Source organism: Tauraco erythrolophus, chromosome 2 (genome assembly GCF_009769465.1).
Source record: "Tauraco erythrolophus isolate bTauEry1 chromosome 2, bTauEry1.pri, whole genome shotgun sequence".
In the NCBI taxonomy this organism is placed as follows: domain Eukaryota; kingdom Metazoa; phylum Chordata; class Aves; order Musophagiformes; family Musophagidae; genus Tauraco; species Tauraco erythrolophus.
The window spans coordinates 88,567,046-88,592,207 of record NC_141466.1 but is presented as its reverse complement, the minus strand read 5'-3'; the positions used below and the strand labels follow the sequence as shown (position 1 = coordinate 88,592,207).

At 36.5% G+C, this 25,162-nt stretch overlaps 1 protein-coding gene across 1 annotated transcript in view; it reads right to left on the bottom strand.

Moving 5' to 3' along the window:
- RYR2 (ryanodine receptor 2) overlaps nucleotides 1-25,162 on the bottom strand; it is a 333,950-nt gene that overhangs the window by 300,095 nt on the left and 8,693 nt on the right. The window contains exon 3 of the mRNA XM_086626085.1: nucleotides 7,737-7,841. Within this exon, the coding sequence (XP_086482211.1) occupies nucleotides 7,737-7,841 (105 nt within the window). The remainder of the gene's footprint in view (nucleotides 1-7,736; nucleotides 7,842-25,162) is intronic.

Here is a 25,162-nt window from a genome sequence, read left to right as displayed (position 1 = left end):
TCAGTACATAATTTCCAACAATTGCAACAGATTAGTTTTGTGGTTCTAAAGACAAATTTAACTGCACCATTTTCAATTTCTCTGTGCTTAAATGTCATTAAAAATAAATTTTAATAAATAAATAACAGCAAAAAAAAAAACCCACACTCAACTCTTCCAGGACTAAACTGGGAATCTTACTGAATGGCATCAGTATGTTGTCATCCTTTATGTTAACTAGCTATATTTTATGGATGGCAAGAGGATAATACCTATGGAACTGACTAGTAAAAAGCAGAGAAACAATCCCCTTATTTTCTCATCCAGGCTAAAAGCCCCACAGCACACCTTGAGTTCCCCATCCTAATCTCTCTGCCAGTATTTCTCAGCTGTCCTCATGGCAGCTCATTACATCAAAGTGCCAGTTTCAGTGACTTCCACACCAGTCATTTTCAGTCAGCAGCTTTATGTCCAGCTATTCTCAGTTTCTTTCCTAGGACTATAGGGAATCTGAACCAATTCTTGTTTTAATCCTTGTGTCTAGTTCACTTTGGAGCTGTGCAAAGCTGCAGTCTCAGAGAAAGGTTAGGTCATCTCCACCATAGCCCCCTTAAAAGCATAGCTTTTCCGTTCCATTTCACACGGTAAATTGGCTCTGGTTCTCCCTGCATTCAAACCCACTGCAACAGTGCCCAAGTCTTCGAAAAACATAAACTTGTACATTAATTTTCTGTTTTCAGGACCAGTGTCCAGTTTCAGATGGGTGTTCTGAAAAGAACACCCAAAAGGATCAAACAGCCTACTTCCAGCTCTGAACCTCGAGCTCTCTGAGAATGGCACAAATGCAATCAGTCAAAGAGTAGGTCTAAGAAACTCCAACACATCTATTTAGCATTTCTTATAAGTGCTTAAATGTCTTTACTGAGAAAGAAAATGTGAAATAAATCCTTTGTATTTTTTTTCCTCCCATCCCCCCACACCATTTAAGACCATCCCACAGGAGTTCATAGTGGCATTGATAGAGTTTCACATCTTCATTGTCAACTAGGAGAACAGGATAGAGCTTCCAAGCACAGAAAATCTCCATAGCATATAGTAGTAGAAAAGCACAGCTGCTGAGCAAATGCTGGTTAAAAAAAATGAAGAAAACTGCACATAGAAGTGTTTAGTAAACAACATGGAAACTAAGATCAATTTGCAGGAAACTAACAAAGGAATTAACCCTACATTTTATTTTCATAAAAGTAAACAAATTTCAAAATACATTAAGGCAAATGTGAGCCAATTTTTTCTGTGCAATGAAGTCTAAGAAGACAAATAGCAAAAAAAGACTTCAAATTTACTCAGTTTTTCAGTCAGAAAGTAAAGAACAAATACAGTGTGAGTTCCTGAATAAATGCTTAAAATCATCTCAATATAACTGCTAGAGAGCCCTACACTAACCTGATGTATTCTATTACGTACTGCATGATGTCATTCAAAACACAAAAATTGTAACTACATATACATTCAATCTCTTGCTACAGGTGATATGTAAAGAAATCCTTACTTATTTCAGTAGTATATTTTTTCTAGTAAGCATCAAAAATGTGACACTTGATGCAAAAGGACACAGAAGCCACTGAGAGAAATCCGCCTGGTTCCATATAGGACAAGTGAATTTGGTGCACCTGTCCTGCAAGAGTCATTAAACCATAATTCCAATAGAAGCACACTCCAAGTGCAGGTGATTTTACTAGCAAGCAATTCATATAGCATGAAGCCTACCCATTAGCAGAGGAATTGAACTTTCCGCCCACTATGCTGATAAAATTGCAAAAAAAAATGAAACCCCATAGCAGTCTCATACTCTTCTATATATACCTGAACAAAAAAAGCCCATGCACACACCTCCTGTGGACAGAACAAAGCAGAGATCAGCATCAGGAGCTCACCAGAATAGGTGCCTCTTACTCTACACCCTCCCAATGAAATGAGATTTTGCCACAGATGGACGGTACAATGATAAAATCAAGGTAGCTTGACACTTGCTCGTCTTCTAGTAGACCAGAGTGAAAAGAATGTTTTACCACTGCTGACAGCAACAACTAAAGCTGCTGTGAAAGACAGTTTACCAAGAAAGAGTTTCACTGAAAAGGCACAGTTCACAACAGTCCTCTGCATGAGATGTAACATCTCTCATCCAGACAGACGCACACCATACTGGCAGGTGAAAGCAAGTCACATACCATGTGTATTTACACGTCACATATATATATACACACACACATATATATATACACATATGCATATATACACAAAATTCATCCACTAGGGTATGGCATGCAACATACAGTCCAGAGTCTTCAAATTTCAATGGCCTCATTTATGATAATTACAGAGGACTATAAAAGACATCACAAGGCAAAAGAGTAGTATGTTATTTATATCATGAGACTGCTAGATATATTTCAGAAAACCCCAGCAAAGCAAGCGCAACTTAAGGAATTACAAGTTCTTATTGGTTTCAAAATAAAAGCAAGTTTTTGTTCTAGCCAATATAAAAGATACGTGACTTTCTGCTTGTTTGCTTACAGTAAAATGCCCTTTAAATGTCAAGCTAATTTAATTTCCTGTACCTAGTCACTGTACCCAAAACTTTTTTTGATCTCTTTGAAGTAATAAATGCATTAGAATACAATAAAAGTTCAAACTAGCCACTTGTTATATTATACAGATAGCAGCAGCGTTTTGAATCCTCAAATTCTCCCTTTAGAAAAAAATCATTTATATTGAAGCATATGACACAAATACCTTTGAAATGTATTTCAAATAAGAGCTAGTAGCAATAGCTTTTATGAAGGTTACCTTACACTTCATTTTAATATGTGTAGCCTCTTGGTGAATTTTTATTTTAATAGCTAATTTTTATGCAGCATATTCGCTTGAGGATGATTTCAAAAACCTTTCAAAAAAAAATCCAAATCATTTGCTGAGGCAACTGATGCTAAGAAAATATCTGATGTTTTTCCCTGTCAAATATGTCTGGATACCTTTTCTTTTGGCAGCTCTAGAACTGTCACATAATAGAAAAGCGACTTGGTGGAGGATTTTGTAGAATCTGGAAAATTCACCTGTATATCGTCAACAGAGACTTAAAGTAGGTAAGTTTGCGCAAGAGTATGCATGCTGGCCCTGATTCTGGCCAAGAAACTAGCAATAACCAGCCTCATCACCTACTTCAGCTATCATCAGCTATATATCACGGCTGAAATCTGTATGCTGGATCTAAAGGTACCGGTCATTGGAAGATTTTTCATGAATTGTCAGTAGCAGCAAGACAGGACATACTGAAAGTAAGAATTAAGGCAAACCCTGCATATACAGGCAGGACAGTCCAAGTAGGACATAGGGAAATCATTTTCCTTGTCATAAAAGGTGAGACTGGTTAATAGCATACTATGTACAGGTCTGTTCTCTAACTTTTATGAAAAAGAGGTTTAAAACTCAAAACTGAAAGAAGCCATAAAATTCTAAATCCCTTCCTCACACCTGAAACCTAGCAACTTCCTTCCCATGTATATGTGGAACCTCTTCTGAGCAAAAACCAGCAGTGTAGAAGGTACCCCATCACAAGAGCAGTTGATGGTAATGTAAAACAGTCAACTTTGCCTTGCTTTCCTCTTACAGGGACATAAAGTTAAGTCCCTTTCACCTACCCAATATCCACCACACCTGGAAGAACTTAACTATCTACCCCTGTTTCTAATATTGTTTATATTGTTCAGAAATCTCCGAAGTTATTGAATGCAAGAGTACTAACAGGAAATTTAGCCTGGCAATCTATCCAAGAAAGTTAGGAAAAATTTCCAGGAACTGATTTAATTATGGCATCTCAGCACTTTCATAAGGAGAAAGAACTAAATGTTAGAGCTCTTGAATCTAGTAAAGGAAGGTTTGATTTAATAAATAAATAAATAAGCAAACAAAAAAAAATAACAAAGAATCAGTAGCAAAATACAGTTAAAACATCTTAAGTTGTTGTAATTATTCTAGAAAGCTCTGGATTTGCTTTCTCAGGATCATTCAGTCTTATAAGCTTTAGTGAAAAACAAGGCACTGGGCTCCAAAGCGGGCTCACTGGAAAAATATAACAACCAGTCTAAGAATAAATGACTTGAAAGCTTTTTCTGGTCTTAAGTGTTTTATAAAAACATAAGGATTGCCATTTTCATATTTCACCTGCTTTTTTAATAATAAAAAGTTACGCTCAAAATCCAAGTAAAAATAATTACAAAATAATACTGAGGCTGTTGGCCTGTCTAGGACAGAGCAGCTGTAATTGCGCTTGCCTAAGAGGCCAGAACCCAGACTCTAGACACACATGTAATGATAGTCTTCATTTATACCATTATTTACTCTTCTCTTTCCACAGTATTCCTCCCTTTTTCTGGTTCTTTTCTGTGAATGAACGAACAATTAAAGTAGTACATGCATATAGCACTCAAGCCCTCAGCAAAATCAAAAATTTACCTGTTTAAAATGAAAAGCGTAAATAATGCTGCCTGAGCAAACAAACAGGTTGTGGTTTTACTTTTTAAACCAAAAGCATACACTCAAGCTATGAATTTCTATGTTTTAATGAACTGCCAGAGCAAAGCATAGTATTTGAAAGGGAAATGATAAAACTTCAAGTCACAAAGGAACTACTCAGTGCCTAGGGCCAGAAGAAACAGAGCACTACACACATTCTTTCTTATGAAACTTCACTCAATTTCCACTGTTGCCTTTGATACCAGCATTTAGCTGATTCAGGAAAGAGAAGAGATATACGTAGATGCATCACTAATCTCATGAAGTATGGAAATTCTCATTTTCAGATTCTTGCACTAAAAAGGTAGGTATTTATTGCAGATGTAATCTTGCACGTTTAATACATACTAATTGAGAATTAAAGTTAAATCCAGTATAGTGCACGTGGTTATTCTTTCTTAAGCACAAGGAAAGCTGTTTATTGTTCTGACTCAAGTCAGCATGAGATTTTTTGTTCATATTACTCAACCATTTCATTATTTCTGACTTATCTGCTATATAATAAGAATATCTATTATATAAACATAGCATTCAAGAGATTACACACCACAAAAAGCAAAGAAGCACAAGGAGACCACTTTTGAACACAGTAGCCTTAATGATTTCTAATGTAATGAAAAGTAATTGAGGACTGAAAAGATCTCCCTTTGCAGGATTCCTTCCATTAGAAAACTGAGGTCATATTGAATCCAGTTTATAGTAACAATCTCTCAAGAAATTTATACACTTTATTCTCCTAAATGAAGGAAAACTCTATTACTCTAAATAAAAATTTGATGCTCCTCCAGGAAGATAATAGCACTTCAGATGTATGCACAAAATTACCTCTTCTCATAAAATTTAAAGTAACCACATCAGTCATTAAATGTCAAACTCACACGTTCTAACAGTTACTTCAAATGAATATGAAGCTGCCTACATAAGTACCTACCCTATGATAAACACCTAGAAACGCAAAGGAAAACTTTAAATATTTTTCATAGAAACTACATACAGACACCAAATGTCAGTTCTGTGAATTTATCAGCAAGTACATATTCAGTCATTTTATTATTATTATTGGCTTCCAGAGACTAATTAGAAAGAAAAATAATGACACTGACAACAATATGACCTTGTTCATCCACAAGCTGCTATTTTTGAGATTATTCTCTTCTGATATCAAGATATCAGTATGCAAGAGACACACAAGCAGATTCCTAATGCGTTTGCACAGAAGCCAGACAAAATTTGCAGTAGAAATATATTCAGTACTCAGTGATGAACAGCTATCTGTGTTGTTATAGCTATAGCTCTGTATCTTCTGCTAGTGTTCGGATTTAACAGGTGTAGAGAGTACAGTAAACTACTCTGTAAAAAAGGTAGCAACCAGATAATAATCACACTCAGACTTTGATTTACCCTTCTCGTGCGCATCTCAGAAGACCCGTGAATACAGAGCACCGTACATCAGTACAACTGCCATCACTTTTCTTTACGCATGGATATGAATGCCTAGAACTCTGACCTTCATGGTTATGCATGAAAAACATCAATAATTTTTTCCAGGATATACCAGATTGCCATCAAACATGGTTCTTCCAGCCTGGAGTATGTAGGTCCCATCAGTCACTGTGCCCTACAAAAGCCTTTTTCTGCTCACATCTAGCACAGAAAATACTCCAGAACTAGTGCAAATGTTCCACCTCAGACCTCTACAAAGCTCTCCTTAGCCTGCCCTCTTCCCAGCAGAATCCCTGAGCTCACATTTTCTAACCATTCTGCAGAGAACTTAGTTCTTTATCCCATGTTCTCTGGATGTGATCTCTGTATTAAGAGTAAACTTTCACTTAACAGTTGGCCCCAAGACTTTGCTAAAGACAGCCCAACAGAAAATCTATCAATTAATGTTATGATTTTTAAAAAAGTTTCAATGCTTTCATTCACCCTATTCTGCCCTATAGCATGACTTTAACACGCACTCCCCTTCACTTTTGATAGTTTCTGCTCCTGCCCACATTTGGTGGTAATAAACAGCAAGAAAACTGTTGCTCTGTTTCACACATATGGCCGTACACAGTTATCGCTGTGGATTTGCTTACTCTTGATTTCAGTATTTACAAACTCAGGGAAGAGGGGTTCTCCTTTAGAAGCACAGATCTGCTTACTTTGGTATTATCTCTTCTCCCAGATATGCTTTTCATTCTCTTGCTGTTGGAGTTAGTCCTTGAAACAAATTCTCACTGACCACCCACGCTTTGGGTCATCCATGGGACTTCATTTCTCAAATACCATTTTCAGTCTCAGTGCCTGGCATTTTATGGGACTAACTATTTTATGTTAGTTTAAAGTTTGCCTTCTCAAGGCATCCCCAGAAATATCAGAGGCATGCTTCTCTCCAGCCAGCTTTCTTGAGTGACAGACTTATGGCTAATCCCTACTTCTCTTTTATCTGAAAAACTCCTGAGCCTACAGTCACTCTTCCTCACTTACAGTTTATAGGATTTGAGTCAGAGCATGGCATTCAAATTAACCCTCCAGGGTGTATATGGAATACTCAACTACATCATAACAAATCAAATTAACTACACAGCAGAGAACATTGATTACACTACTATGATTTATTTGTAAATACCTATTTGCTAGTCAAACAATTAACATTATTTCTATATCCTTCCTCTTCCAGACTGCAAAAATATGTTAGTTAGTTCCCATATTTTTTATCCACAGAGACACAATAACATTCTATTCCACCTCTAAAGGTGAGTTATAGGACATTTCAGCTCAGGCCGCACAGAACAATTTCATTGCTTCCAGACAAAAACAGAACACATCCAAGTCATTTTAAGACTACTTGACAGTCTCACTTGATACAGTCAGAAATCCTCAGAAAGCTTATCTGTTCTGAAGAAGTGATCAAGCTTTTTATTTCACGTTATGAGATCTCAAATTAAAACATTCTTGTAGCTCTATGCTGATCCACAGCACATTGAAATTGTGGGGAACTTACAACTCTGGCAAGCTTCAGTGAAAGCTGCAAGTGCTTAGAATTTCTCAAAATCAGACCTTTCTTGTAGCAAAGGAGGTAAATTAAACATAAGGAATTCATGATGCCATAAGCTTATGGCGGTCATGAAATCTGCGGTACAATGGGAACAAAATTGTTGTATTTTGCAAGATGAAAAAGTGAATATTTAATAACTTACCCCTTCTGCCTTTTCTTCTGTGTTAGCCAGCATTTCCTGAAGGGCTCGTACTGACAGAGACTGCTCCAGCACAAAGGTGCAGATGGACAAATCAGGTGGAACATTCTAGGTGAAAGAAAAACATGAAATCACATTAGTGACAGATTTGCTGAATAGCACTTCCCAGTGCCTCTATTTCCCCTCACTCTCCATGAATCTGAAAGATCTGCTACATCCTTGAGGCTGCGAAAGGCAGCCACATCCTGGGCTGCAACAGTTAAGGCTCAGCCAGCAAGCGAAGGGAAGTGATTCTTCCCCTCTGCTCAGCATCTGCAAGCTGACACCCAGGTACTGTGTCCCACTCTCAATGAAAGAAAGAAACCAATAAACTGCATCACGTTCAGCAGAGGATCACCATGATCATCACCCTGTGCGGCTGAGGGAGCTGAGCTCGAGCAGCCTGGATGGAGGAGAGGGAGGAGAAGGGGATCTCACGGCTCTCTTTACCAATCTAGTAGTGACTACATGGAAAATGGAGGCAGATTCTTCTTGGAGGTGCTCCTTGACAGAAACAAGAGCAGCAATACAAGTTGTACCAAATTATAATCAGATATTAGGGAGGAAAATTCACCCTGGGAGAAAACTCTGTCAAAGGTTGCCGAGCAAAGCTGTGAAATCTCTGCTTGGACATTAGCATATGGAACACATGTCTGAGACATTATGCTCAGATACTGGGAGAAGCAAAATTCATTCTTTAGGCTACTGGTAGTATCCAGGCCTTATCCTTACGATGATCTCCAGGTCAAGATGAATTTGCTGTGGCAGAAATATTGAACACTGAGTATTAAGGTCAAGCCAGTAGCTTCTCAGCCTTGCAGGGCATCATGCTTCACCATATTCTGTTCTAAGTGAGATAAAACTAGAGTCTTATAGAAATAAATATTTAACTTGTCATGACTGGGGAAAAAAAGAAAAAAAAAAAACCACGAAAACGAGCTATCGAAAAGCTAATTTTCCAGACTATCATAAAAATTTGTAATAAAATTGAAACAGGTTTGTAATAGCAATGTCTAAGTTACAAAGCAGCAAAGCAAAATTAGACTTTATGCAGGGATCTTTTCTTCTGTTAAAAGAAGAACATGCAACTCCTACACACTTTTTGTTGCCTCCAGAAATTCTTTCATGTTCCTTCTCTTTTTCTTTTCACGTTAGTTGCATATTTTAGTTTAGGAATACATCTACTGACTATGGGAAATTGGTTTTATACGCCATGAATGCTTTTACTGCTAAGGCTGTAAAACTGCACATTTTTTTGAACTGTGTACAGTTTGAAGAGGCCTCTTCCAAGGTCACAAATTTAAACTGTAAAAGGTAGTTGCAAAACCATTTCATTCCCTCTTTTTCAAAAGTTAGTTTACTCAGAATATCTCACACTCTTAATAGCTTATTAAATTTCTGTTCATCACTCCTAACTACAGTAATTCAAGTCTGTTTATTAACTAATAGATCTTTTATTACCTTCCACTATTTATATTTCAGTAAAACTAATGTAAAGTGGTATTTTTAATTAAAGTCTAAGCCAGATCAAAAAGCATTAACTAGCATCCTCTTTTGTATGGGATTTTGACCGACTTATGCAATGATACTTAGGCATAAAATATTTTAAGCCAACTCTTTTAGAATCAGGCCTCTGCTTACTTGTCAGTGTTCTTGTTATCATTTTTCTTTTGTAGTTACTCAGACACTACAACAGTCTTTTTCATGCCAGTATTAGGCCAAAAGACAACCAATTAGATTATCTTCAAAACATCTTTGTAACGTAAGTGCTATCATAAGCCCTTCTTTTACAAAGCAGGAAAGAGAGCACTCAACAATCACAGGTTGCAAGGTGCTGTTTCTGCTCAGTAAACACGAGCACAATTTTCCATTCTAGAAAGCCTCACAGAAATGAATTGCCTGACAGTCCAGCTCACTCTCAATTCTCCCCAGCGAAGACTGTCTTGACAAACAAGAATCTCAACAAAACAGAAAAAGATGATCCTTATATTGTGCTCAGCAAAAAGCCAAGGCTACATTTTCTGTATCTGTTCAGTCATAAGCAAACAATGTCTCCTTAACATTGTTCCTACTGTTATCAGTCATTTAAAGCAAGATTTTTTGCTCACAGAATATGATGCATGCATATAATTTTGTGACCTATCAAAAGTTTTTACTATTAAACCTATCCTACAGGTTATACACTCTGAAATATGGAAAATCCTGCATCATTTCACAGAGTGATCAAGCCAACATAACTAGGACACTCCTCCTTCATCAGTTCCATTCTTCTTTACATTCAAGACAGCCATAAGCATTTTCTTCTCGCCCCATTAGAACTGAGGAATGACGTCCCAATTAACATTTTTCAGCTATTCTCATAACAGATGAGTAAGGCACACTTTGAGGAGACAGAGAGTAATAAAGATGAGATGTATGAGAACGTCTTGCTTTATTTAAGTGAACGTTGCACCTCATTCTTATAGTCTAGCAAAACGTTAGAACCAGAGCACATTATCCTGTCTCATCTCTGTTGCATGAATGTCTGGACACTCAGTGGCCCTTGGAGAGCAATGAGTTTTCCGTAAAAGCTGAAGGAAGATGCATCAAAATGCTTGCAGTGAGCATGTGAATCGGACTCTTCCTCTCTGGCAGTTTCTCATCCAAATCTGCTCTACTGAATATCCAACAGGTGTGGCTGCACACAGTGTACAACAATCACTTCATGGACACACGTGGGACAGACGCAGAACTGCCAATGTACTTAGCTCAGTTACAGCTCCGCTCACCCCTATGCAGTCCATTCTAATGCTGATGCTTTTAAAAGCTCTCAATTTAGAACACAAGGCTTCAGGCTGGCATATAGACACAGATTGAAGGTGTCTGTTCTGAATAGCCTCCTCCAAAAAATAATAATTCAGGTAATTTCTAAACCCTCATTTAAATATACTAAAAATTTATTCACAGTGCATCTTCTGTCACTTCAAAGCATAAAATAAAAATGAGGAAGGAAAAACACAGACTCTTTGCCAGTCCTCTGATTATTTACCTTATCTCTCATATTACCTCACACACAAACAGAGGAAGGAATATGAAAAACAAAGGTATTCTGTGCTATATGGCAGCCTAACAAATTGCAAATTACAAATTGCAAATTATCGAGTAGTTTTTAGTTCCCAGTCTGGAAAGTGGCAGTATATTCTAGGAGTTGCAAGGAAATTCTATAGCAGTTTGAAATATCAGGCTTTTTTGAGGATAGGTCGAATGTGTAGGCAGATATTTTAGTGATTGCTTTGCTAGACTATGAATACAAGATTAAATAAAAAAGAATTTTAAAGAAAATCTTGTGCGACATGTCTAACAACCACTCACAAAGGCACTTTTAATGAATACCAAAACAACCTGTAACTAGCTGGAAATTTTCAAAAGTTTACAGGTAATAATAAATCTTTAATTTGAGAGCAGAACACAAATTAATCCTCCATAAAGGATCAGTGCTCAAAAGCAGACGTCTCAACAGACATATAAAACCATATTGGTAATCCTCAACATTCTTTTCCATCAATTTTTATTGTATTCATCTTTGCTGCAGTAAATTTCTAAATGAAGGCATAGAAAAATAGTTCATATTCCAAAAGGGGATTGTTTTGTTTCATTTTGTGACAGCATATGTAATGAGGTCCTTGGACAATCCAGGGAATCGTATCACTTATCTTTAATCCAAAAGATCAGTGGAAAACTCTGATAAGCAATGGCAGTATCCAAACCAATTTATTTTCAATTTATTTTCGACACATATGTAAAACCAATTATATTTTAATAGTTTTTAAAATAAAATATATCTAGTGACTTAAAAAGTAGCAGCTCCAGTATTTCTCAGGGCTTTAAATATTACTGATTTTCTCTGCTAGTTTTTGTTTACAACTTGTTAATTATTTGTGTAGACAATCTAGTCAGTCATAATTACAACGTAATACGCAAGTAGCTTGATAAAAAAAAAGATTATTACACAAATAAACTAGAAATTATACATTAAATTTCAAAAGGAGATTAAGTACTACTAGGAGAAAAATAATAAATTACTATCAACTTTTTCTATTGATCCTTCATCATTGTTTGTAATAGCCCAGTTAGCAAAAGTAGACAAATTAAAATAATGTAAATCTCATCTGCAATTTTAAAAGCATATCCGTTACTGGAATAATTGGTGGATTATTTAGAAATTTTGAGAATTATTTCTTCTCCATGGCTATAGTTCCAAACGATACTTATTGTATACACTAATTTTCTGTAGTAATATTTGCATAGGAGATTATGCTTTACTCTGTAGGAGGAAGATTTGCAAATTAGTTAATCATACCCTTTATTAAAAAGGTGTTTCAAGTAAAGCTTTTGAAATGCTGTTTAAAAATATCTCTAACTCTAGTCCAGCCCACAACTGAATCATGGATACCGGATGTATTCATTACACACTATTTCAGGTTTTAGTGAATTATTATTTACAAGCATACCATACTCCAGTGCGATGACAATGAAAGCATGAGGCTGAGATGCACAACTCAGTCTCGCTGTCATTACTCTGATGATCACACAGTGCTAACAAGCCACAATAACGTGTGACCTGCTCGTATAATATGATGCATATAATCTTGTGAATGTAAATTGAACTTCTGCCTCTCATAAATATTAGTACAAAACTGAAGAATAATAAATCGCATCAGCAAACATAACTCTCTCTCCAAGAATAAGCAGGTTTACTTCAGCTTTATTTCTTTTCCTAGTTATTTGCAAGCTTCCTAGCTGTTTTCTTAGGCTCAAGGTTACTGTTATTTGTCTTCTAACCAAATTCCCAATGAAATGGACTTGCAGGTATTTAATCTCTAACTGTATACGAAATATGGATACATCAGTGCCTAGAAAAACACCTAACTAAGTAGCCTGATTTACAAAGCATTCACAGTTTGCATCATTGTCAAAAAACAAGATGTGGGTGATCATAACCGTTTTAAAACCAGCACATTTATTCGGTGCCTAACTTTGAGAATCCAAGTAGGAGGATTCAGAAAATTAATTTTAGTACAGAATTTAAGCAAAACATCTGTAGTCCTATTTATGAGAGTAGCCTGAAAGAAACAGAACCCATCATCTATTTTCAAGTTACATTTAAATTTATACATCTCAGTCCTTTCTACTTAAATGAGATTCTCTCTCTGGTAATGGTGATGAAACACACTGAGTATTACCAAGTAAAAACATAATTTTCTAGGACTCTACATAGAAGGCATAGCTTTTCATGTTTTCAAGCTTGTCATCGACAAGACGGACCCAGTACAGAAATACATGACTTTGATGACAAGTCTCGACAGGCAAATAAGATGAATCATACTCACCAAATCCCAAAACAAGAAAAGACAGAGTATGAATTATGAGCCTTACGGTTTTCGTTCTAGAAGAGAGGACCTTTCAATAACAGTGTCAAGCTCCTGCGTGTTTGTCATTAGCAGACCATGAAGGTTGCCTCCTACAAAAAACTAGCTTTCAGTTCCATATGACTGTTTCAGTCTGAAACCGTCACTTTCTGCATGAGGTATTTATAGGATATTCCACCAAAACCAGTTGTTTCCATCAAAAGCAGAGAAGTTTTTAACATGCAAAGCTTTTTATGTTATTGAATCTAAAAACTGTAATGTCCTCCTGGTTTTGGAAGAGCAGTTTGACATGGGAGCAGCCTTTTGTCACAAGTATGCTGTTCATTTTTTCTAGGAAAAGCTTTGAAAATCCGGTCAAGTTCTACTTCCTGAAAAATGTAATTTTTCACATAATTAAAAGTTTCTTGTTAAAAACTAAAAGCTCTAAGGATTCCTTGTGCACAGGACAGCTGTTTCAGGGGATAAAATTGAAAACACAGGAATACCAGGAGGATGAAAACAGAATAGGTTCCAGAATAAAAAAAAAACACACAAGGGAAATGGAGACCAACACAGGGGAAAACAGCTAGTGGTGGAACTCAGGTCAGACCCAAATACGCTGCAATCAATTAATTTTCAAAGCCTAGGACACAAGACAGCTCCAAGTCCTCAGTGGTTCTTTTGAATCATGTTGGTTGCCTATGCCACTACATGCTGATCACCTGTATTATAACTTAGATTTTTAATCTGACCTGAATAACTGTTTTAATTTTTTAAAAAGATTCTCTTCTTTTGGTCCCATATACAAAGTTTCCTTATTTTATCTACATTTCCGAGTGCAAAATTGTCTCATAAATGAAGTGTTAGATTTGACAAACTCAGCAGTGAAAAAACTCTTGATGCACTGAGCATACTTTCTGTTGCTATATCAAAGACAAACATGCGTTTACAATAGACCATGTCTTATCACAAGGAGTTACTAGTTTTTATTCCCAGATCTTAGCACAACAGTGACGACCAAAATCCTTCCCTACCCTTATTTCCAGACAGTGAATGTCATCTGCTGGTCACAGTGGAACAGGTCATTGGCAAAGAAAAATGCATTACCTGAAAATTAAGCCGTACAAACTGAAGGTATAACAACATTCAAAATGAAACTGCTTCTTGGGCTTTTCCCCTCTCAGAGTCTCCTTTAAAAAAATCCATAAGAAACCTGTTTCTACTTAGGCTGTTGTTACATAAGTATAATTATACTCTTCTCTTTCATGCTTGCAAACAGCGTTAAAGTTTTATGCTACAATTTTTCAGTTTCTGCTCCTTGGAAAAAACTTTGATACTGAGAGCTGTCAAGGGTCATGAAGCTATTATTATAACAGAGCAGACAGTCTTAATTGCTTGAAAGTTATAATTCCCAGTATGATTTTTATTTTCTTTACAGATTCAGGTCCTCATACATTCCATCTCTAAAAAGGATAAGTAAAGAGGGGTTTTTTTTCCTCTTATCCTTCATCTGTCCCTCTGGTCTTCTTTCTAACTATACATAAGCAACATATCTACATTACTGACAGCGGTTTCTCTGTTTTATCTTTTCTCTGAAAACTTAAAACAGCAACAGATAGAAAGAATATCGGGTAGGAATTCATACAACTACATTTCAGCCTCCATGCATAAACCAGGTCAATCAACTCAACAGCCATTACAACATACACTGCTGTAGCCAGAAGCTTAGATGAACATTATCTAGTAGTATATCACACTAACACAGTGCAAATGTGTTAATTTTTAAGGTAATTAAGAAAATTCCATGCTAATTAATAAAATAAAAATACTTATAGGATCAACAGTGCTGCAGAGGTTCTAGGCACACATCTAAATTAACAAAACATTTTTTGTTTAACTTCATGCTGATCCTGCAAATTCTACCTTATTATGCTGATCCTATGTGTATTATTCAAAGCTTCACAGTTCCCTTTTATTCTTAGAGATTATGTTGTATTTGTAGCTACTGCAAACAAGCAATGGAAGAATCTCAGATATTATCAATTGGGAGGTCCTACTGCTTTAGAACCTGGAGGGAAGCAGCTACCCTTTGATTCTCGCAGCATCAGAAAGACGATCTTTCTAAAACACTATTTTGCCCCTTTCTGGAAAATATAGCAGACACCCAACAGGAAAATCTTCTTAATCTCTGACCAGATTTATTTTAAACCATGTGTATTACAACAATCATATTTCAAAGTAGGAATCCTATAATCTTTTACAATCAAACAAGTAGAGCAAATGTACATGTCTTTTGTGGCTGTAATAACTGGCATGGCCCTGTCTCAGTAGAAATCTAACCTCTGCATGACAACCAGTAGAACATTACTTGCAGATATTCTCTTACTGCTAAATTTATCCCATAGCTGAAATATTCACAGTGGAATTCTAACACGTAAAAATGAAATCCGAATAAATATAAATATTAATCTTTCCAGAATACCCTACATCAATGCTAACATGCAATTCATTCACTTTGCAGTGAACATGAAACAATATGCCTGAGAAGCAAAACCTGCTTATTTTTCTCATAAGCTGTCAACTATAAAATGTAATAATGGACAAATTTTAGCATTTAAGGATTTTACTGTAAGTTTTCAACTATTATGGCTTCTCATTTTACGTCGCTGAAATCAACGGTCAACCTGTGTAACTAGGAAAACTCGTGCTTTAAAATATTGCTGGAATGGGGGACAGGAACTTTATGCTCTGAGTCACCTCCAACTTGTTCCTAATGAAGGAAAGCAGACGCATCATTAGCTCGCCCCTGGGCAACACAGTTTAAAAGTAGCAAAGCACACAGAGCTATTGAAATTCATTTGTGGCAAGATGCAACAATGCACTTAGGCACTTACAGTACTAAATTGCATATTAACAGGTAATCTTTTCTTTACATATATGTAATATAAATCAGGTTTTATAACTAAAATGAATAATACATACATTCTAGTTTGAGTCCATACTCATTCATGTGCTTAATTCAATTTAAAAAAAATTACTCAAAACAAATGAAAGGCAACCACCCACAGATTTTTCAGTCTATCCTGCCAGTATTACAGAAGCTAGATGTGTTTTGTTCAATTTTAGGTGTGCCAGGCCCTACTGGCTGGCAAAACATCAACAAATTATAAAGCCACTTTATGAAGATGAATAGTATACCATACCTCAGTTCTTTAATTCATTTTGTCCCTCTTATTATACGTCTTTTAAAGGTAATATGCCCATTCTGATTTGGCCCAGACATAATGTTCCCCAGATTATTTTGCACCCCAGACTGTTTTGATCTGATTTACTTGATTGAAAATAATAATCGTATCAAAAATTATATATTTATCTTAAAAGGTATACACATCTGTATCACCTCTGTAATATAAAACAAATCAATCAGAATGATATATTGAAAGTTGTTTGCTCCAAAAACAAAATCTATCTTTAATCATTAAATTCTTGCAGTCTTAGAGAAACTGCAGCAGATATTCGGGTCAGGGACAGAAAGACTTAATGAGTCCTAAGAGCAAGGACTATCTGCCAGGAAATTCTTCATGGATTTAGAAACATACAGTAGCAGTTTCACTGCTTATAAAAAGTGCAGTAATTCTTTCAAGCATAAATATCTATTTAAAAAAATCTCACCATGTATACTCAGAAACTGGCTTATCTGTAAATGTGTAAATGTATAAAGCCCCTGCTTGACTGTGCATAGGATTGCATTTGAGCACACACTGCATGACGTAAAAAATAAACACATTTTACTATGCACCTTTATTAACTACAAAATCAAAAGCTTGGAAGACTAGTTAGTGATTATTTGTTCAGCTTCTTAAAGATTTAATCTTTGTCCTTTTTTGTCTAAGGTGCCACAATACTGTTACTAAGCTGTTAAACAAACAACTGCTGCTTTAAAGGACTCTCTACTTATCATTCAGTAACATACCAGCACAAAAAGCTGCCACAAAGTACCATCTAGACAGAAATACTCACATGCATTTTGCAGCAAACAACCCACCTTCCTCAGAAGTGAGTTATGCAAGAGGCAATAAAGCAAGAGGCTTAAAAATTCAGAGATGGGAAAAACAGCTTTAAGGACCTGGCAAACTATGTGGACTTTTACTCTTTTCCTACTCTTGAATACACAATCAAGGAGGGAGTGTAACAAGAAGTTTACAGATACCACCCCTGCGTGTAACTATCGCATTCATTTAGAGCACTCACCAATCTGGAGTTTCCTTCTTTACCATATTCAAGTTCTTCCTTTTCAAAATTTCACATTTGACATCACATAAGATATTAACTACAGAATCAAGACCTTTGCAGATACCTATTACACACAATCACATGTCATTTTCTAGATGCTTGTAATTTTATTTACCAATATCTCAATTTTCACCTGACCAAGCAAAGATGTTCCACTCCTCTACTAAGTTGCATGTCTATGCTGGGATTTAACATAATATTTCAAATGCCTTTGTTTGGTACTGCTTTATTTTCTAAAAAAAAAAAAAAAAAAAATAATAATAATTCCACATTGTTGCAAATTTTCCAAAATAACCAGAGCTTCTCTTAACTTACTCTCCTAAGGGATCCACCTTTTCTATAGGAATAACACAATTATAATAAGAATTACATGGACAGTAACATGTATGTGAAAATAAGAGCTTTAATGAAAACTATAGATACAGCTAACCTCCATGATAAATAAGCTGGAAACATACACAATGGGAAAGAATTCTTTTGCCATTTTGAATTTACAAAGTGAGACTTTTCTAGACATTAATCTGTACACATACTTGCAACTGCATCAGCCCAAAGAGGCCAAATTAAGTGTTAGTGTACTACTGACCAAATCACGTATGAAATATGGCACTCAAAGCATATTAAGCTTTATTCTTACATGCCTACATTAGGCATGTTTCTTATTTAAAATAACACTTCATCGCAATTGTACTTCATTTCCACAGACCTTTTTGTGTTGCCTAATAATTTATACACACTGGAGAAAGAAATTCTGTATTACTGGGCTTTCCAATTTATTGAATAATGGGCACTCAAATGGTTTCTCGGCAAGTCCGTTCATACTTCATATTGCACTGAGAGGAATATTTGTTTGCTTTCTAGGACCTCTATTCAACCTTCTCACACAAGTCCTGTGCTGTCCCTGTCTCTCTCTCACAGTACTCAAAATGTCACACGCAGAGCTTCGGCATTTTCCTTCATATAGAAATAACTTGTCCCTGCTGTGTCTTTTAATCATCAATACACATCTTGGCCGTTTAAGGCATCCTAAACTACCTAAACTGATCAATCCTATATTATCTAAAGCCATGTGAATGATGGCTGTTACTGATTTTAATTCACATTTCCCTTGACTATTGCCTTACCACCAGCTATAAACATTGTACTGTGCAACTAGAACTGGTCAATACTCTGAGAAACACTGGGAAACCCTGAAATTCTTAACTCCCTGCTACCATTAAAAGACATTTAGAAATGGGAGAGAGGTAGAGTTTGCAGGATTGATAAGGGAAGACTACATCAGTCTTTTGAAATCAGCCCACTGACACCAGTTTCCTATGCTTTTTTTAATAGGGTGTAAAAACTCAGTTCTCATGGAAAGGCAATGTTTTTGTAGATGATATCTTTGCAAATATGTCAAGAAAAGAGTACAAATATCCAGAAGATGGAACAAGCTTCCTACTCCTAAATAGATTCTTTATAAAGCTCAAAAACATTGATTAGTATTATTCACAGGGACTCACTATATTTACATTTATTTCTATAAGACAAGAAAAACTATCTCACACTCAATTAAGCAGAACATTAGCTTCAACTCCTTCTAGTTCACACAATTCAACTAGCAGGTTGAAGGCAGAGCAAAAGTAGACTGTGCACAATCACTGCTTTCTAAGATCCCTGTACTGAGGCACAGAGAACCGTAAAACTTTTTTGGCTCATAAATGGTATTTGAAAAGGCCAAGCCAAAAAAGACAGGGAGGAAGGACATCTTAAGCTATTAATCATACTGTGGGAAACCACAGTATTATTCCCATCCTGCAGCTATTACAGACACATTGGTGTGGTAAGAAAAAACAGACTGGAGGTGTCAGTGTGGTTCACGGTTCACGTATCCACTGCATGCCCATCTCGTGTATCTACAGGTTTTCAAACAAGCAGTAAACTTTCAGCAATTATTCAAAAATAATTACATGCCCAGGAAAAGCAGCCTGAACTCTGACCTTCAGCATTTATGCATGTTCTTTAAGAATATAATCACTTTTTTTACTATCTGGCCTCTGTCTTTTTTTTGTAAAACAAAGCAACTGTTCTTTTTTTTGTGAAACCAGAAAAAGTTGTGCTTGAATTTGTATACGGCAAGCCCCCTGCCAGCATTAGGAAAGTTACTAAAAACCACTTGCATTTGAGTTTCAAGCATAGGGACACAAAACATGCATCTTCAACCTCCAAAGTATTTCCACTTGCCCAGTTTCCCCCTTCCAATTCATATTCTTTATAAACTAAACCCCTCAATTTAATGTTGTAAATACTCTTGTTGTGATAGCAAGTTACAGCATTCCTTCTGTGTTAAAAAAGCACAGATCTTCCTCATTTTTCATGGGGAAGTAACCAGCAGAAAAAGCCTAGAATCTTGAAAATCACCAACCAAAAGATAAAACTTTCAAAAAGTGGTAAGAAAGAAACTAATAAACAAAGTCTTTGATATTCTTTTGGTTTGTTTTGTTTCAGATATAATTGATATTACTTACCTCAAAGAAACACATAGATTCATTAATAGGCCACATTTCTGAGATTTCCTAATTTCTGAGGGCCCATTGGGCAAGGATTGCTCACAGGAATCTGCTGAGCCAGATTTAGCCCAACAGTGCTGAGAAATACCGAGTACAAAGTAACAATACCATGACTTTTAAGTGCTGCGCAGAGTTGCATAACCATTTGAAACTGCTCCTTTAGACAAACCTTCATCTAAAGGGCTTAAAATAATCATTTGCACTTTCATATGTTCTTAGCTTGAAACACATAGATTTATGAATCTGTTTTTTTTCAGGTTTTCAGATGTGCAGCTACGCTACATATCAGCCTAATTAAAACTCAGATGACTGCTTTGTAACAACTCTATGTGTGCTAATGAAGTACATTCTGCTATTAACCCAGTAGAGAAAAATATGTAAAATGCTGAGCTCCAGAGGACTTAGCAGAGTATGCCATTGTGTAACCTTGGGATGTTCTGTTACCCAGGGTAATGCAGTAAGTCCAGAGCTGCCGGGGCTGTGCTGGCATTGAACAGCTATTGACTGTAACTTTCATCAGGCACAAATGTACAGCAAATAAGAACTCCCACCTCAAAATATTCTGGCTTTGCTCTGTGCATCACTTTATTTCTCTTTGAATGACTTTCTTATGGTATTTTAGTACAGTTAGTGTACTTGGCAAAAATAAATAGATTAATTTGTTTCCAGTCCTTAACACCTAGCTCTAAGACTTCTATACTAAATGGAGAAAAAAAAAACAAACCCAGTCACCAAAACCCATCAACTATGTAATTGTGTGAGGGCATTGCTTTGAACACAATGTTCAAAATACAAATAGATAAACCCATCATGCAATCACAGCAATTCTCCTTTTTAACAGGAACGGTACCAAAAAGGGTAGGACTCAGAAGCTAAATCACAGCAAACTGGCAGGTTCTCAGAAGCCTGCAGAAAACTCACCAAACCAATCATAGGATTGTACACCACATATCTGACCTTCTTACATCACGGTGGTTGTGTCACAGCTGTATCTCAGATGAGATTTTTCCAGTATAATATCTGCTTCTTATTATATTTTAATCTTTAAATAATGACAGGCATGAAGAGTTACTGGGATACATAGTTAAAAAGGAAAACTGATTTAATGGGATTTTTCAGGTCATCTTTTTTTATGCCAGAAGTTTAATTCCTACCTGTGTTTCATTAAAAAAAAAAAAAGCCCACACAACAACAACAAAAAAAAAATAAAAAAAAACAAGAAACAAACCACCGTCATATGTGTTTCTGCACACATTTAGGGTTGGTTTGTTTGCTTTTAACAGACATTTCGATAACGAAAAAAGTTGCAAACTACATATTGGACTGGAGAAATTACAACTCATGTTTTGTTTGTTAAATTACACAAACTATACAGCTTTGGGTTCAGTTTCTTGATTAGATGGCCTTGTTACTAACAGCATAAAACAGATCATAGAATCATAGAATGGTTAGGGCTGGAAGGGACCTTCGAAGGTCATCTAGTCCAACCCCCCTGCAACAAACAGGGATATCTCCAACTAGATCAGGTTGCTCAGGGCCTCATCCAACCTGGCCTTGAACGTCTCCAGGGATGGAGCATCCACCACCTCTCTGGGCAACCTGTTCCAGTGTTCTACAACTCTCATGGTAAAAAATTTTTTTCTAATATCCAATCTGAATCTACCTCCCTCTATTTTAAAACCATTACCCCTTGTCCTATCACAACTGGTCCTCCTGAACAGCCTCTCCCCATCTTTCTTGTAGGCCCCCTTGAGGTACTGGAAGACCGCTATAAGGTCACCCCGGAGCCTCCTCTTCTCCAGGCTGAACAGCCCCAACTCTTTCAGCCTGTCCTCATAGGAAAGGTGCTCCAGCCCTCTTATCATCTTCGTGGCCCTCCTCTGGACCCTCTCCAACTGGTCCATGTTCTTCTTATGTTGGGGGCTCCAGAACTGGACGCAGTACTCCAGGTGAGGTCTCACGAGGGCAGAGTAGAGGGGAAGAATCACCTCTCTCGACCTGCTGGCCACACTCCTCTTGATGCAGCCCAGGATGCGGCTGGCCTTCTGGGCCGCAAGAGCACATTGCCGGCTCATATTGAGCTTCTCATCCACCAGTACTCCCAAGTCCTTCTCCTCAGGGAGAAGGATCATTAATCATTCAGATCATTAATATTAAAAATAAAATGAGCATTTTGAAATTTGCCTTGCACTGGTTAGTTGATAACATAATGTATGCATACGTATCACATGTACTACTCTTTCAAACAGCACTATCACCTGGAGTATTATGCTCACCTAATTAGTTCCCCTTAATTACAAAATTATTTTGATTCTACCTTTCAGCTTCTGGTGCTACAATTTCAGGTTACACGTCATGACTCTACTAGCATATTTAGGTATTTGGGGCTCTCCTTCGGAGGTTTGTTTTTTTTTAAGTGCTTTATTGATAACAGTCTCTAGCATTTCTAAAATGTATTTTGGCAAAAAAAATACCCTCAGGTACCCAATACATTTTAAGCAATATAATAAAACCCCATGAATTCTGAATCACTAATGCTTTAGTGTTTGCTGTACAAGACAAAACAAGCCTCCAGATCTTATACTCCGGAAGACAAATGCAGAAAAGTGGTTTTCTCCCAGAGGTGATCAAAGTACAGGAGTTCAGGCCTGTATCCCTGCCCACAGTTCAGAATGACACTCTTCTCTAGACATATCCATATAGAATTTGACTGTCGGCATGGAAACTTCTTGTGTAAATACAGGAGAATCACACTTTCTCGTAAACTTGTCTGTGCCAAGTGAACGTCTTTCTCTACCCTCGTTCCCCCCATTCTCTGCTTCCCTTTCAGTATAGCCACCTATCCAGCTCCTGCTGATTCACCTACTTGTTGAAAACAGACCAAAAAAAGGGCAAAGAAAAACCTCAAATAATTGATATTTCACAGCACAAGAAACAGTTTGCCAGTCTTACCATCAGGCTTTATTTTCAATCCCCTCACACAACAGTAGCAGCTAGGGAGCAACAAAGAATGGAGCATCACTGGAATATGTAGCTCTGGGTGATGGAGCAGTGAGCCTCAGCCAACCAGTCTACACCAGTCCAGCAGCAAATCTGCAGAACTTTTCCTAGTGTTGCAATCATGCCCTTCCACAGGAGAAAAGTAACTCTTCAAAAACCAAAAATGGAAAAAAGTTATCAAAGTCCTACCCTCATGTGAAGATCTTCCTCACTTTACAGACAGAATTATTAAAGGTATAATAAGCTTTTGGACTCCTCTTTCAGCCTTGTAACATATTTTATGTAATGTAATGTAATTCACAGCTCAGTGGAAGGTTCAAACCATAGGATCACACATTGCACCACCTTCTTAAAAAATGGGAGGGGAAAAAAAAAAAGAGTTGGGAAGATTTTTAGATCTTCAAAAAACCCTCACTGTTAACCTCTCTCTCAAGTCCAAATTGCTGAGAGCTCAAGAGAAAAAAAAAAAAAAAAGAAAAAAAACACTAAAACATCTTTATCAGTCCTTATCAGTCCTTATTATAATGATGTAAAGCAGTTGTTCTATAAATCAGAGCATCATGGAATTAAAGTATGTGAGTTTACCACCTGCCATAAAACCAAGAGAAAAAAAAAACACATCTTACACCGTTAGAAAAGCATGGTTCACAAGGGATCAAACCCATATTTGTGACTGGTCCAGAGCTGACTATTTTTAATTCTGCACCACTGATCAGTATAGTTCTCAGGAGTTGTTAAAAAACAGCTCCAGCTTGTTTGCTTTTCAACACTCTAGACATTCCTTAGGTCTAAAGAAAAAAATCACTCAATAGCAGACAGTATAATCTTTTAACGAACCGACTTCCCTCATATTAGCAATTTGTTTATGTATAAAAAGCAACAATCTAATTTTCAAATGTAAAGAAACAGATCTCACTAGTCATTAAGATAATATTCATAAATCTTGTTTTAATAAAAGGGATGGTCTTCCACACAGGAATAGATTTAAAAGTACAGAAAACATTGATGAAACAAAATTACCTATATACCACTGTAAAAAAAGTAGTTTATGTTCTTTTTCGCTTTTTCTCTTACATTTATCCCTTATTTTCTTCTTTTCACTTAAGACATTACAGTTTCTGCTATAGATTTAACAGGGTCTGCTGGAGAAATCATGGGATAAGATGAGGAAACTAAGTATTTTAAACTGTGTTCAGCATGTTTTCTTGGGTTTTATTATTTTTGGTGTTGCAACATTTGAATGTTAAACAATTTTGATGGTTTATTTATTTGATATTCTTATACATTTGGAATGTGTAACCTATCCCTAGAATAAAATCTATTTTGAGACAGATCTGCTTTGAAATTGATAGAGATTAAAATGTAATTAATTTTCATTTGAGCCTCTACACCTCTACAGATGAGACAGTCACACATTTATCTTGTAACAACCTGATTGTTTTATACTCAGAACTCTCTCCTGTCAATAAAACTACATGTAATTTACAATTGACATCTTGTTTATCTACTATTTTATTCTTGAAGATACGTGATTATTTGAAGGAATCTGGTGACATGCTCTGAGCAACAATCAGGAAGCTGCTATACTCCATAAAGTAGCAGATAAACTCTATTTACAGAGTAAGTGTAGCAACTAATCTTATTTGCCTTCCCAAATAAAAATAATGAATGAAAGAAAAATAGCATGAAGTACAAAATAGCTTTTCTCTTATTATCAGCCAAAGCTACAGAATAGTCTCTGGTAGAACTCAAAAGAACTGTTACAAACACACATCCCTGATTTTTTGAAGGCTATCACTAATTCAGAATCTAGTCCCTCTGTGTGTCCTTCACAACCACAATCCAATCCACTGGCTCAAATAACTCATTTCAAATCGGGAATACATTTGCTGTACAAAGATGCTATACAAAGACCCAGCACCCTCTGACCCAGTCTGGGGTCTGACTGCCTGGGAGGCAGCTTTGCCGAAAAGGGTCTGAGGGCATTAAAGTGGGCACAAGCCCACAGTGTGCCCTGACAGCAAAGAAGAGCTATAGCCTCCTGTTCTGTACTAAAAGTTGCGTAGCCTGGAGTTGTTTTTCCCCTTTACTCAGCACTTGCTAGACATATAGAATCATAAAACGGTTTGGGTTGGAAGGACTTTAAAGATCATCTAGTGAT